Raw genomic sequence first — 15,536 nt, forward strand, 5'->3', positions numbered from 1 at the left:
ATCGCGCTGCTGCGCGGGCGTGACGTCGCCCTGGCGCGCCTTCGCGAGTGCGCAGCCGCAACGGAGCGTAGCGAGACGCCGCTTTCGCAGCGCTTCCGTGCGAACCGACATTTATCTGCGGGGCTGCGGACGCCCGCAGTTCCGCCTGTCTGTGCGAACGCTTTTTTTCGGAGGCGTCGCAATTTGCGACGTCATCGCGTCGCTGCTTTTGGCCGTGCAGAAACGGCCTCAGTGCATCTTTTATATTGTGAATATGACCCCATATTAATTTTAAACAGAATCTGCCCTCCCTGTAAAACTGAAGATTTAGACTCCAAATGTGTCTTCTCTAATGAAATGCATTTCAAGGATGCCCCACCCCATTCAGTATATACTGTATTACCTTGGAAAAACTCTGATCAACAACAGTCGTTCTTAGGGGGTGGGGAAGAAAAAGACATTGTAAAGTTGTGCCGTTCCCTCGATAAAGTTAATCTGCTCTCACCGTGGATATACACATGTGCTGTGAAAATATTCTTTGCTTGGCCTATGCATTTGTAAAAGCTACCCATTCTCAAAGGAGATCATACAATCTCTGGAGAAACACCAGTTTTCAAGATGTAATAGCTCCTGAAGTTTAACCATAGTACTACTATTTTATCTTATTTATCTGCCCTTGACTCTCCTTCTCATAGACGTGCTTTGATATTGGCTAGACTGATCTCTTTCCCATTGTCCTCTCTGGAAAATTCCTCCATGTTCCTTACCCTAAAGGACTCTGCTCCTTTGGATGGGAAATGCCTGAGTCTATTTCCCACCTACTTTTTGATTGGCAGCTTTATGATGACCTGTGAGAGAAATGAATTACCCCCAACAATACAAGCCAAAACATCTTTAAACAAAAAGAAGCAACTTTCCTTTCTTCTGTCAGACAAAGACTCAGTACTTACGGACCCTATTGCTAAATTTCTCTTATTGATACCAAAAATGAAGGGCTGTTAAGACTTGGAATTGGCTGAACAGTTAATTTATTGATTTCATCCCCCCCCCTTTTTAACCTTGTAGTTTTAATGTATATCAATTTGAACCTGTTTTTTGTATGACAATAAAGAGCAGCCGTGACTTACCGCAGCGGCCATTGCTGGTGGGAAAGGGACAGCCTCCTTAAGCTGCCTCCTCCCCACAGCCTCGCGAGCTCCTCCGGGTTCGCGGGGCTTCGGCTTGCTGGCAGCGCGGGCCTGGCAATCCTCAGGGCGCCAAGCAGTGACGCTGGGCACCCTGACGTCACCTGGGGAGGCGGGGCTGGGCAACCTATTTAGGCCAGAGCCCGGCCTCCCCACCTCCCCATTTGCCGGTGTTTGTTGTATTTTCAATTTCTCTCAAAAGGTGGGAGGATATCAGCTACTTCCCTCAGGCAGCAAAAATATTTGTATTTGAGAAAAATTTCCTGCTGTGTTTCTTTTTCTCCTCCAAGGTTCAAAATGCATCATACATTTTGGTCATTATTGATTTGATTTCCTCCCCCCACCATGCAACCCAACTTTATGATTTGTGTTAAATTTGAAATATCCTTTGTCTCGGCCACAGAAACTATAGCACTATGTGATATGGGACTGTTTGGTACAGAATAAGATGCAGCAGCTTTTACACTGGTGAAAGAAAAGTAGAAAAGGATCCTTTGGCCACTCCCCCTGCCCCCAAAAAGATCCCTTTTTAAACATAATTTCCCAATGTAGGCAACAAAGTATAGACCTTACATTCTCTCAATCCCCAAATCTTCCTAAATATTTACATTTAAGCATTTAAAACATTTCTACCTTCTACTTATAAAGCTATACTTATACCAAACATAAGTCATTTAATGTATATCTTTCTCAGAATGCTATCTCTACTGCTATATCAATGCCACTCATAACCCCAATGGTCTGCCCCATGGCCATCCCACACCCTAAATGAATGGAATTAGAAAAGTGAGTGCAGACAGTAGGAAAAGATAGTGCAGACAGACGTTCTGTGGGTGGGTTGGGGGGAGAGGCTGGTTGACTTCTGCCTGCGTACGCTAGACAGTGAGGTGTTGCATTTGGCCTCATCAATCAAAAGCCTGGGGGTAACGTTGGACTCGTTCTTGTTGCTGGAGGCCCAGATTGCCAAGACCACCAAGGATGCTTTTTACCATCTTAATCAGGCACTGCAACTGGCTCTGTACCTCTCCAGTTCTGACCCAGCCACAGTAGTCCATGCAACGGTCACCTCCAGACTGGACTATTGTAACTCACTATACATTGACCTTCCTGTGACCATGATAAGGAAATTAAAGGTTATTCAACATGCAGCAGCCAGGCTCCTTTTGGAAACCCGATTACTCTGGTCCTGTGCCAACTTCATTGGCTGCTGATCGAGTACCAGACCATGTTTAAAGTGTTAGAGTTGATATTTAAAGCTGTGAGCAGTCTTGGACCTGAATACTTACAGAACCGCCTCTCCCCATACTGCCCAACCAGGTCCCTCCAACATTGCAGGGAAATCCCAGGCCCAAGGGAGGTCTGGCTGGCTTCCACAAGGGTCAGGGCTTTTTCAGCCCTGGCTCCTACCTGACGGAATAAGCTCCCCAGTGAGATCAGGGCCCTGCAGGACCTGAATGAGTTCCACAGGACCTGTAAAATGGAGCTTTTCCACCAGGCAGATCCATCTAGCCAGCCAGCTTGACCGTTATCATCCATGACCTTATCACTGACCTCCCATGGGTATATTTGTGGGGTAGGTTTTTTAAGCACCATCTTTCATTTGTTTTAATGCTTGATGGATATTTCATTGTTGTTTCAATTTGAAATTTTTATTGCTGTTTGCTGCCCTGAGCCCTGTTGGGAAGGGAGGGGTAGTATAAATATAAAATAAAAATAAATAAAATAAATATTTTTTTTCCTCAGAATGTTATCTCTACTGCTATACCAATGTCACTCAGAACTCCAGTGGTCTACCCAATGGCTACCATACACCTTACATGCATGGAACTGGAAAGGTGAGTGTGGACGGTAGTACTGCAAAAGGGGAAGAACTGGAATCCTTCTCCCCTCTTTATGGGCGATTCCGCACACGAGTAACATAGGTTCGACCCAGTTCCCTGAGAAGGGTACTAAACAAGGTCGAAGCCATTGTTGTTCCCCACTGCAACCAGCTTGATCCCAGCTCAGAGGGAGGAATCATCCTGTGCCTCTTTGTGACTCTGTTCCAATTGGCTACTGTTCTATGGCCATGTTCCGTCTATCCCCACACATGTTATTAAAAAACTGCCACAGAAATGGAGGGACGAAGGTGGCGTTTTTTGATTGGCCAGCTGTACGCATGCCCGAAACACTCAGCTGTGATTGGCTGAATGGGGGACTCCTGGCACCAGAGATTCTGCACTTTACTGGAATCGAGCTGAGTTCGAGCGTGGTTCCCTGAAAAAGTAGTAGTTCCCAACTGGAGTCGGAAATTTGACCGTTACATGGGGAAAAGCCGGTACAAAACCACATCAATCCCAGTGGTTGTGCGGAGCACTTAGGTCGAACGCAGCTCGAATTTAGGTCGATAACACGGAATTGACCTATGTTTCAGAAGTTCCCACTTATACTTTCTAGAGGACACATGTACATTTGATTAACAATGACATTACATCCTGGAATTCATATGATGTGAGTTCCTTTCTGTTCACAGAAAGACAACGCAAGCAAGTTCTGATCACATGGATTAAATTAAATACATGTGTGTGTGTTTTAGTCCAATGGAGATATGCAGGACCCATGAATAGAACTTTGCAAGCAACAGAGAAGCTAACATTAAAATGCTACACTGCATGATTTGGTTAGAAGTGTATTAACCCAGTGTTGAGCACAATATATATACATACGCATAGAGCATGTGTATCACAGTGGCTGCAGTCCTGATCACATTTACAACCATTAATGATAGAGTATCCTATTAACTTCAGTTGGATTTAGCAGCCAAACTGTGGAGTCCATCAAATTTTAATAAGATAGCCACAAAACATTTAAGAACTACTTAAATCATTTGAACAGCAATTTCAATAGGAAAATAGTTTCTTTCTGAATTGTCTGATTACAGCCTCTTTCACTTCCACGTTCCTTAGGCTGTAGATGATGGGATTCAACATTGGGATGACAACTGTGTAAAAAACTGACACTATTTTTCCCTGATTTAGAGAGGCAATGGCTCCAGGTTGAGCATACATAAAAAAGACTGTCCCAAAGAACAAGCTTACTGCCATCAGATGGGAAGTACAGGTTGAGAAAGCTTTGAGTCTACCACTACCTGAAGGTATGTGTAAGATGGTGGCAACAATGTAAGCATAAGATACAAGGACAATTATCCCTGTGGTTACAATGATTAACCCACACACCACTAGCAGCACAATTTCATTCACAAAAGTAGGTGAACAGGAGGCCTTCATGACAGCAGGGACATCACAAAAGAAGTGGTTTATTTCAGCAGGTGCACAAAAAGACAGAGAGAACGTAAAGCCAGTCTGGGTGCAGCAATTGACAAAACCAAAGAAATACGATACAGCTACTAGGAGATGACGTGTCTTCTTCGACATAACAACATGATAAAGCAGCGGGTTGCAGACAGCAATGAACCGATCGTATGCCATCACAGCCAAAAAGAAAGCCTCAGTAGTTCCAAAAAGAGAGAAAAAGAACATCTGGGTTGCACACCCGTTGTAGGAAATGATTTTATTCCCAGTCGCAAAGCTCAGCATAGCCTTGGGAGTGATGACCGAGGAATAGCAAATATCCAAGAAAGATAAGTTCTTCAGGAAGAAATACATAGGGGTGTGAAGTTTGGGGTCTGCACTGATTACAAGAATCATGGCTGTGTTACCCATCAGAGTAATAATGTACATTAGCAAGAAGAGAACAAACAAAATTGATTGCATCTCTGGCTTCCCCTTAAACCCTACCAAGATGAATTCAGTGACCACAGTGTGGTTTTCCATTACTCTAAGCAAAGGGGGTGGGGAGAATTATACTTTTACAATTAACTTGTTAGCAGACATATTTCACGAGAGCTTGAATCGGCCTGATAGCCAGTCTGATATCATCTTGGTTTAGAAGTACAGGGGGTAGTGAAATTCTGTTGTCAGAAATATGATGGAGCTGAAAAAGTGAAAAAAGGCAATGTTGAAATGTAATTAATTGAAATTATAATCATAGCTAAGATGACTGGCGATTTTAGCAGATCAAAAATGTCCAAATTTGAAATAAAAATTTAGTAATATGTCCACCCTCATTAACTAAAGACATTCAGAAAGCTATCTTTTTTTTTTGCAAAAAAGAGATCTAATTTACTGCTATTTTCTCTTGGGCAGTTGGTCGAAGTTTGATGATTACCATTCAGTGACACTTTCCCTATGTGAATTTAGAACACCAGCAGAAGAGTTTGGATTAATGCCTTGCATTTCTCTTCTGTAAGGAGACTCAAGGCAGCTTACAAACTCTTTCCCCTTTCTCTCCTCACAACAACACTTTGTAAGAAAGGTGGGGCTGACTGAGTTGTGAACAAACTGTGACTAGCTGAAGATAACCCAGCAGGAATTTAGAAGTTGGAAAACCAATCTGGTTCCCCAGATAAGAGTCAACCACTCCTGTGGAAGAATGGGGAATCCAGATTAGAGTCCACCTGCTCTTAATTACTACACCATGCTGGCTTTCATTTAGATTTGCTCCGATTCAGTGATGTTTCACAATACATGCAACAGAGGTGGAACATACCTGTTTTGTTTTGGATTTTTTTTTTGTGAGAAAAGGAAGAAGAGTCCTCTTGGACGCCAAAAGGGCTATGCTGGGAATCACAGAATCTGTACAGACAAAAGCCCACATGGTTTGGGCACTGCTACAAGGAGGAAAACTGGACGAGCTTAACAGTAAAGGTTGAATCCAAGCCATAATGTTTTCTCCTACTCCTTCACTTAGCTACATGTAAAATCTGCCTCTGGTGAAGAGCTTATCTTTTTCAAAGAAAGCTAGTTGTGCTAGAGGAAGGCTCTGCACTTCATGAGAAGAAAGCAGGACACACCTCCATGACTTCGCAATGGGAGTTTTGCTGTAATTTACCCTCATAAAGAAAAGATAGTTCCAAGGAACACTGTGTGACCTCCTGCTAGTACCTTTACTAGAATAACTTATCACAACAGTCTAAAAAGAACAAATTGTGATAATCACAAATAGCATGTATGTTTTTTTAATCCATAGCTGTAACCTTAGGCACTAAATTGTGTCTTGATCCAGTGGAGGAAACCACCGAGGCAAAAATATCATTTGAAATTTCCTTAATCTCTTCTCAGTTGTCCTATTTCTACAATAACTCATCACAGTTTTGCAGGAGGAAAGTTATTACAACAAACTGTGTCTACTACATGAACAGCTCTGTTTGGCTCCCAGTTGCAGCCTTTCATAAAACAGTGCAAGGCTGATGAGATTCAGTTCAGTCATTTACTGACTGTTAGTGTAAGAGAGCCAGTTGGTCCTTTCACTCAGTACATCTTTTACATTGTGACCTCAACCATATTGACTTTAAAATGAATCTGCCCTTCCTGTAAAACTGAAGATCTGGACTCCAAATGAGTCTTCTGCAATAAAATGCAGTTCAAGGATGCCCCACCCAATTCAGTGTACACTGCATTACCTTGTTTTGAAGACTCTAATCGACATCAGTAGTTCTCAGGGGGTGGGGTGGGGAAGGAAATTGTGAAGTTGTCCAGTTTCCTCAATAAAGTTAATCTGCTCTTACCATGGATACACATGTGCTTTGGAAATATTCTTTGCCTGGCCTAGGCATTTGTAAAAGCTACCCATTCTCAAAGGAGATCAATCAATCTCTGGACAAACACCAGTTTTCAAGATGTAATAGCTCCTGAAGTTTAACCATAGTACTACTTTATCTTATTTATCTGCAATTGACTTTCCTTCTCATAGACGTGCTTTGATTTTGGCTAGACTGGTCTCTTTCCCATTGTCCTCTCTGGAAAATTCCTCCATGTTCCTTACCCTAACGGACTCTGGTCCTTTGGATGGGAAATGCCTGACTCTATTTCCCACCTACTTTTTGATTGGCAGCTGTGAGAGAAATTAATTACCCCCAACAATACAAGCCAAAACATCTTTAAACAAAAAGAAGCAACTTTCCTTTCTTCTGTCAATCAAAGACTCAGTACTTACTGAGTCTGTTGCTAAATTTCTGTTATTGATACTAAAAATGAAGGCCTATTAAAAACCTGGAATTCGCTGAACAGTTAATTTATTGATTTCCCCCTTCTTCTTAACCTTGTAGTTTTAATGCATATCAATTTGAACCTATTTTTTGTATGACAATAAAAGTATTTGTATTGGAGAATAATTTTTTCTGTGTTTCTTTTTCTCCTCTGAGGTTCAAAATGCATCGTACATTTTGGTCATCATAATTGATTTGATCCCCCCCCCTCCCCTAATGCAACCAAACTTTACGATTTGTGTAAAATTTGAAATATCCTCAATCCTCTCTCAATTCGTAAATCTTCTTAACATTTACATTTAAACATTTAAAACATTTCTACCTTCTATTTAAAAAGCTATACTTATAACAAATGTGTCACTTATTTTTTTTCTCAGAATGCTATCTTTACTGCTACATCAATGCCACTCAACTCCCCAACAGCTCACCCAAAGACTACCCTACCCTCTTAATTCATGGAACTGGAAAAGTGAGTTCAGGTGGTGGAAATATAAATATTGTGTCTAACCAGCTCCACACAAACACAGGATGACCATAGACAAAAGAAACAAAGGCCAGGATACTTCTATTCAGATGCTCCCACCAGTGACCTTGCTATCTCCAGTGTTACTCCCATGCTATAGTCTTCATTGTTACTCATACTTCTATTCAGATGCCCTCAACTATTGACCTGGTTGCCTTCTTTGTTACTCACAGACAATGTTTCTGCACCCACCCTGGTCACTCCAACAGATATGTATACTCCACTTGCTTTCCCAACATCAGATCCTCTGAAGATGCCAGCCACAGATGCAGGCGAAACGTCAGGAGAGAATGCTGCTAGAACACGGCCATACAGCCCGGAAACCACACAGCACCCAAGTGATTCCAGCCGTGAAAGCCTTCGACAATACAATATAAATATTTTTCCTCAGAATGCCATCTCTATAGCTATATCAATGACACAGAACCCCAATGGTCCACCCAATGGCTACCCTATACCCTAAATGCATGGAACTGGAAGAGTGAGGGCAAGCGGTGGGAAAAGTGAGTGCAGCAAAGGTTTTGTGGACTTTTCCCTGCCTATGCTAGACGGCGAGGTCTTGCATTTGACCTCATCATTCGTAAGCCAAGGCCACCAAGACTGCTTTTTTCACCATCTGCATCAGGCATGGCAACTGGCTCTGTACCTCTCCAGTTCCGACCTAGCTACAGTAATCCATGCAATGGTCACCTCCAGACTGAATTATTGTAACTCACTATACACTGGCCTTCCTTTGTCCATGATCCAGAAATTAAAGCTTGTTCAACATGTGGCAGCCAGGCTCCTTTCAGGGGCGTAAAGTGGAGCCCAGATTATTCTGGTCCCATGCCAACTCCATTGGCTGCCGATCGAGTACCGGATCATGTTCAAAGTGTTAATGTTGACATTTAAGGCTGTGAGCAGTCTTGGGTTTGCATATCTACGGGACTGCCATCCCCATACTGCCCCACCAGGTCCCTCCACTCATCAGAGGGAAACCTACTGGAGATCCCTGGCCCAAGGGTGGTCCAGCTGGCTTCCAAAAGGGCCAGGGCATTTTCAACCCTGGCTACTACATGGTGAGATCAGGGTCCCGTAGGACCAGAATGAGTTCCGCAGGGCCTGTATGATGGAACATTTCCACCAGGCATTTCCAACTAGCCAGCCGGCTTGACCATTATCATCACTGGCCTCCCATGGGTATAGTTGTGGCGTGAGTTTTTTAGCACCATCTTTCAGTTTTTAATGCTTGATTGGTGTTTTATTGGTGTTTTAATCTGAATTTTTAAATTGCTGTTCACTGCTCTGAGCCCTGTTGGACAGGGTATAAATATAAATATACAATAACAATAAATAAAATAATTTTTTTTCTCAAAATTCTACTGCTATATCAATGACACTCAGAACTCCTGTGGTCCACCCAATGGGTACCATACACTCAAATGCATGGAACTGGAAAGGTGAGTGTGGATGGTAGTACTGCAGAAGGGGAAGAACTGGAATCCTTCTCCCGTCCATAAGTTTCAGAAGTTCCCACTTATCCTCTCTGGAGGACACACATACATTTGATTAACAATGACATTACATCCTGGAATTCATATGATATGAGTTCCTTTCTGTTCACAGAAAGACAACGCAAGCAAGTTCTGATCACATGGATTCAATTAAATACATGATTTTTTTAGTCCAATGGAAATATGCAGGACACATGAATAGAATTTTGCAAGCAACAGAAAAGCTAACATTAAAATGCTACACTGCATGATTTGGTTAGAAGTGTATTAACCCAGTGTTGAGTACAATATACATATACAGATACATACAGCACGTATATCACATTGCCTGCAATCCTGATCACATTTACAACCATTAATGATAGAGTATCCTATTAACTTCAGTTGGATTTAGCAGGCCAACTGTAGATCCATCAAATTTTCAATATGATAGCCACAAAACATTTAAGAATTAATTGAATCATTTGAATAGAAATTTCAATAGGACAGTAATTTTCTTTCCGAATTGTCTGATTACAGCCTCTTTCACTTCCACATTCCTTAGGCTGTAGATGATGGGATTCAACATTGGGATGACAATTGTGTAAAAGATTGACACTACTTTCCCCTGATTGGGAGAGTCAATGGCTCCAGGTTGGGCATACATAAAAAAGACTGTCCCAAAGAACAAGCTTACTGCCATCAGATGGGAGGTACAGGTTGAGAAAGCTTTGTGTCTACTGCTGCCTGATGGTATGCGTAAGATGGTGGAAACAATGTAAGCATAAGATATGAGAACAATTATCCCTGTGACCACACTGATTAACCCACACAACACTAGCAGCACAATTTCATTCACAAAAGTAGCTGAACAGGAGGCCTTCATGACAACAGGGACATCACAAAAGAAGTGGTTTATTTCAGCAGGTGCACAAAAGGACAAAGTAAATGTAAAGCCAGTCTGGGTGCAGCAATTGACAAAACCAAAGAAATACGATACAGCTACTAGGAGATGACGTGTCTTCTTCGACATAACAACATGATAAAGCAGTGGGTTGCAGACAGCAATGAACCGATCGTATGCCATCACAGCCAGAAAGAAAGCCTCAGTGGTCCCAAAAAGACAAAAGAAGAACATCTGGGTTGCACACCCGTTGTAGGAAATGATCTTGTTCCCCGTCGCAAAGCTCAGCATAGCCTTGGGAGTGAGGACTGAGGAATAGCAAATATCCAAGAAAGATAAGTTCTTCAGGAAGAAATACATAGGGGTATGAAGTTTGGTGTCTGCAGTAATTACAAGAATCATGGCTGTGTTACCCATCAGAGTAATGATGTACATTATCAAGAAGAGAACAAACAGAACTAACTGCACTTCAGGCTGTCCCTTAAATCCCACCAAGATGAATTCAGTGACCACAGTGTGGTTTTCCATTACTCTTAACAAAAGGGGTGGGGAGAATGATACTTTCACAATTATCTTGTTAGCAAACATATTTCATGAGAGCTTGAGGAGGCCATCCACAAAGCATCATATGTCAAAGGTGAAGAAGATAACCTTGCTAGCCAGTCTGATATCATCTTGGATTAGAAGTACAGGGGGTAGTGAAATTCTGTTGTCAGAAATACGATGGAGCTGAAAAAGTGAAAAAGGCAAAGTTGAAATTTAATTAATTGCAATTTTGATCATTGCTAAGATTACTGAAAAGAAGTGATGGAAAGGATACTTTAGATCTGTGATTCTCACTGCATGGTTCACACAAAAGCATATTTGGAGTTACCATCAGTCAAAAGAGCCACCTTTTCATCTTGACCTGAAACTCGGGGGAAGGGGGGCTTTAGCTTACCTGTTCATTTGGCTGCAGATGTTTTGAGGTCATAATCACTTTTCAACCACAAACCCCACAGCCTGAGGACTTTGCCCACTTTCCTCAAACATTGGGCAGGTTCCAAACTAGGGTATACTACTTAGAAGAGCCACATGTGGTTCCTGAACCACTATTGCCACTTTGAAATAGTATAAGAATGTCATACTAAACAGCACACCATTCTGTGTGTCTGTGGAGCACAGAAAAAAATGATACTTCAGACAACATTTTTAAAAAGCTATGCTAAAAATAAATCTAGTTTTTTTTTTAATAGCTCTATGGTCCCTTCTGCACAGCACAAATAAGACATCCTAAGGAAAGGGAAAAAAATGGCTTCTGGAGGAGCAACTCGACATAGTTCTTCCCCCAAGTCATCCTCAAAATGTCATATTTCTGCTCGAGTCATCTTGCTTTGAGAATGCAAAACTACCAACTCCCCCCCCCCTGCCAAGTCATCTGCAAATGGTCCCTTCTAGCTGAGCAGAGTTCAAGAGTTGAGGAGACATCTTAGTTTCTCCACCAACCATTAAAGCTTCTTGTCAGTTTCATCTGCCATTAGCGCCCAACATTTTGTGGTGCTGCAGGGATTCTCTATGCCTGCAGTTTTTTGCTTAAGGTTTTCCTGGGACATCTGCTCTGCAGGCTTTGACCCTGGGCACCTTTTCAGCCCAGGACATGGTTGTATTTAGTTTATCCTGCCGAATCCATCAATATATAGTTTCCCCCCTTAAAAAAATTTTTTGATGATCTGTCTTCAAAGACATGTGGATATGATTTTAAAATCACAGCTGATTTTTTAATTGCTTCTGAGTAGCTTTGAAGGTAGCTCATTGAAAAAATAAAGGGAAAACCATATATTTCCAGAATTGGCAAGACGAACAGAGTACAACCATGTTTTTTTCAGGCTGAAAACACACCCAGGATCGGAGCCTGCAGAGCAAATGTACAGGGTAACCTTCACCAAATACCTGTGCATATGGAGAAACCCCGCAGCACAAAATGTCAGGCACCAGCTGTGAAGGAAACTGACCACCAGAGATTTTAATGTTTGAGTGGGGGGGGGGGGTTAGGCTCTTTCTCCTGTATTCTGACATCAGAATACAGATTCTTTGCAGGTTTCGTGGCTTGCAGAATAATTTTTTACATAACCCTACACTGGCTGTGAACTGTTTTTAAAAATAACCCTCCGCAGTTGTAACTTTAGTCACTAAATTTTGACTTGATCCAGAGGAGGAAATTAGTTTAAAATGAGATGAGATTCAATTCTGTTCATTTACTGACTATTACAGCAATAGAGCCAGTTGGTCCTTTCACACAGTATATCTTTTATATTGTGACCTCACTCATATTAACTTGTACTGGATCTGCCCTTCCAGAAAAAATGAAGATCTAGAGTCCCAATGTGTCTTCTGTTAGAAAATGCTGTTCCAGGATGACCCAACTCAATTCAGCAATTATCTTGTTCAGAAGACTCTCATCAACAATAGTAGACCCTAGGAAAAAATGAAATTGTAAGGTTGTGTAGTTCCCCCAAATAAAGTTAATCTGCTCTTACCATGGATACAAGTGCATTGTGGAAATATTCTTTGCCTGGTCTATGCATTTGTAAAAGCTACTCATTCTCAAAGGAGCTCTTACAGTCTCTGGAGAGACACCAGCTTTGAAGTCATAATAGCTCTTAAAGAAAACAATTTTCTGCCATGTTTCTTTTTCACCTCCAAGGTTCAAAATATGTCAAACTTTTTGGTCACCATAATTGAATTGATTCCTCACCACCACCACCACTACACAACCAAATGTTACAATTTGCACTGAATTTGATATGTTTTCTGCTCAGCCAAGGAAACAATAGAAGTAGGCAAAATAGGCCCTGGTGGTAAAGGGTTAGATCCACCATTTTTCCATTTGTGAAAGAAAAGCAACAGAGGATACTTTGACCACCCTTAAAAAGGTTATGCAGCGTATCAAGGGACCCGTATGGACAAAAGACAAACAGAATGGGAATGTAGTAAAAACAAGAAATGGCTAGGATAAAGCAGAAAGATGGTAGGATCCATCCCATAGTTCCTAGAACTGGATGCCTTTGGACATGGGTGGTATTGTTGCCAATGAAGTTTATCTGAGGTGTGATTATAAAGTAGTCATCACCTGGCACATTGTAAACTATAATGCTGAGAAAGTTCTTGACAGTTGACTAGATCCCCTGGAAGTTTTTCACGGGTAGAGGATTTTGCAGTTATGGAGCTTAGTGTTCTCACTTTGAGCTTTCTGTAAGAGTCTGAAATGCCCCCCTCCCAATCCTGTCCCCTGCCCTCCAGGTTCAATATTTTTTTCCACTCTCACAGTATTTCTTTTCATACTTAGTTATTCCCTTTGTTAATTCTTGTGGTTGTTGAATAGTTCTGAGGAGAAACCCAAACTGGGGGAAAGCCTACACAAACCAGGTAGGTTTGCCTTTATAGCCTGGAGTGAAGTCATGGTACCTATTTTTGGCCAAGTTGGGCTTGGCAGGCTTTTGGGTTTAGTCTTTTTCATGGGGAGTTTGGAGGGTGGGTGGAGTCTTGAAAATATGCTGTCTCTTCTCTCTGTGTATGAGAGAATGTGACCATGCGTGTAAAGCTGTGCAAAAGAACCAGCATTCACTTTGGCCCCTTCTGCACATGCAGAATAATGCACTTTCAATCCACTTTCATAATTGTTTGCAAGTGGATTTTGCTATTCTGCACTGCAAAATACATTGAAAGTGGATTGAAAGTGCACTATTCTGCACGTGCGGAAGGGGCCTTTATGAAGACACTCATCTGCAGATTCCTAGTGGGGACAGAGGGTGGATGCTCATTTCTCAGCAATTTTTCTATGGTTCTTTTCTTTTTCTGCATTCTAGTCAAGGAACTGTATTTACAGTAAATATATTGTGATATTAGCATTGTTTCAGTTAACATATATTTCCTTGAATCCTACTTAGAGCCGTGAGCATTGCTCGCTGTAACTCTAGGGCCCCTTCGGCATATGCAGAGTAAGGCACTTTCAATCCACTTTCACAATTGTTTGCAAGTGGCTTTTGCTATTCTGCACAGTAAAATTCAACTGCAAAGTGTATTGAAAGTGGATTGAAAGTGCCTTATTTTGCATGTTCAGAAAGGGCCTAGCAGTGGAAAACTTCCTCTGTTATACTCTTTTCAACATGATGAAGAGGCCAGCAATAGCAAAAAAAAAAAAATCTGAATGCCTCTTGCCTTGGAAATCCTACGGGGTTACCATAAGTCAGCTTTGACTAGAGAGCACACCACACACACACACACACACACACACACACACACACACGAAAGAAGGAACATACCAAACAGGAAGTTTAATGGCATCTCGAGTCACAAATACAAGACACAAAAACAGTGTTGTTGTTTTTAAGTCTGGTTGTGTTTTGTATGTACTGCAGTACAAATGGAACCATTTGAAATACCACGGGCTGGCTCCAACCAGCTTTTATGCTGGTGTAAAAAAGAGGAGAGGTCATCTTTTGACCACCTAAAAAGGTGATTCTGTGGATCATGGGACCTGCATGCAAAAAGCCAGGTAGGACAATGATTGTAGTAAAGAGGAGAGCTGGGCAAGGTTGAGTAGAAAAGCTGGCTGGATCCATTCCAAACCTATGGCTAGAATAAAGCTGACAAACATGTACACTCCTTTTGTACGCTGAGCAGAACTACTGGAAAAAATGCATCTTTTTTAGTTGTCTTCCTAAGGCATCTTTGACTTCTTTGTTCCTCAGGCTGTATATTAGTGGGTTCAGCATTGGAATGACAATGGTGTAAAAGACAGATACTATTTTGCCTTGGTTAGGAGAAGCCATGGCCCCAGGTTGGCCATACATAAAGAAGGCTGTCCCATAGAACAAGGTTACAGCCAGGATATGAGAAGTACACGTTGAGAAGGCCTTGTGTCTCCCTTGAACAGATGGTATGCGCAGGATGGTAGCAACAATATAGCCGTAGGAGATGAGGACAATTGCCGCTGTCACAACTATGATCAACCCACACATTGCAAGGAGTACAATTTGATTGACAAAAGTGTCTGCATAAGAGGCCTGCATCACAGCTGGGACATCGCAAAAGAATTGGTTGACCTCACTTGACTGGCAATAAGGCAAACTGAAAGTGAAGCCTGTCTGTGTGCAACAATTTAGAAAGCCAAAGAAGTATGAAACAGCCACCAGAAGGGCACAGATCTTTTTGGACATGGTAGCATGGTAAAGCAGAGGATTGCAGATGGCCCTGAACCTGTCGTACGCCATGGCAGCCAAAAAGAAACACTCAGTCGTCCCAAAGAGAGAGAAGAAGAACATTTGAACGGCACATCCATTGTAGGAAATGTCCTTATTCCTAGTTGCAAAGTTCAGCATGGCTTTGGGAGTGATGACTGAGGAGTAGC

At 41.9% G+C, this 15,536-nt stretch overlaps 3 protein-coding genes across 3 annotated transcripts; all 3 read right to left on the minus strand.

The window, feature by feature from the left end:
- Positions 1-4,042: 4,042 nt before the first annotated feature.
- On the minus strand, positions 4,043-4,975 carry LOC125444909 (olfactory receptor 12-like). Its single transcript, XM_048517662.1, has one exon. It carries the CDS (start codon positions 4,973-4,975, stop codon positions 4,043-4,045), a length of 933 nt encoding a protein of 310 aa, XP_048373619.1.
- A 4,749-nt stretch (positions 4,976-9,724) lies between these two features.
- LOC125444174 (olfactory receptor 12-like) lies at positions 9,725-10,675 on the minus strand. The gene has a single exon (XM_048516609.1). It carries the CDS (start codon positions 10,673-10,675, stop codon positions 9,725-9,727), a length of 951 nt encoding a protein of 316 aa, XP_048372566.1.
- A 4,136-nt stretch (positions 10,676-14,811) lies between these two features.
- LOC125444175 (olfactory receptor 12-like) lies at positions 14,812-15,528 on the minus strand (the record flags this gene model as incomplete). The annotated part of the gene is made up of 1 exon (XM_048516610.1): positions 14,812-15,528. A coding segment is annotated over one exon (717 nt), but the record flags the coding sequence as incomplete, so codon positions are not given.
- Positions 15,529-15,536: the final 8 nt, after the last annotated feature.

Source organism: Sphaerodactylus townsendi, linkage group LG15 (assembly GCF_021028975.2).
Source record: "Sphaerodactylus townsendi isolate TG3544 linkage group LG15, MPM_Stown_v2.3, whole genome shotgun sequence".
NCBI lineage: Eukaryota > Metazoa > Chordata > Lepidosauria > Squamata > Sphaerodactylidae > Sphaerodactylus > Sphaerodactylus townsendi.

Excerpts from the sequence above, each read along its gene's own strand:
- LOC125444909 (XM_048517662.1), bottom strand. The coding sequence starts at position 4,975 with ATGGAAAACCACACTGTGGTCACTGAATTCATCTTGGTAGGGTTTAAG.
- LOC125444174 (XM_048516609.1), bottom strand. The coding sequence starts at position 10,675 with ATGGAAAACCACACTGTGGTCACTGAATTCATCTTGGTGGGATTTAAG.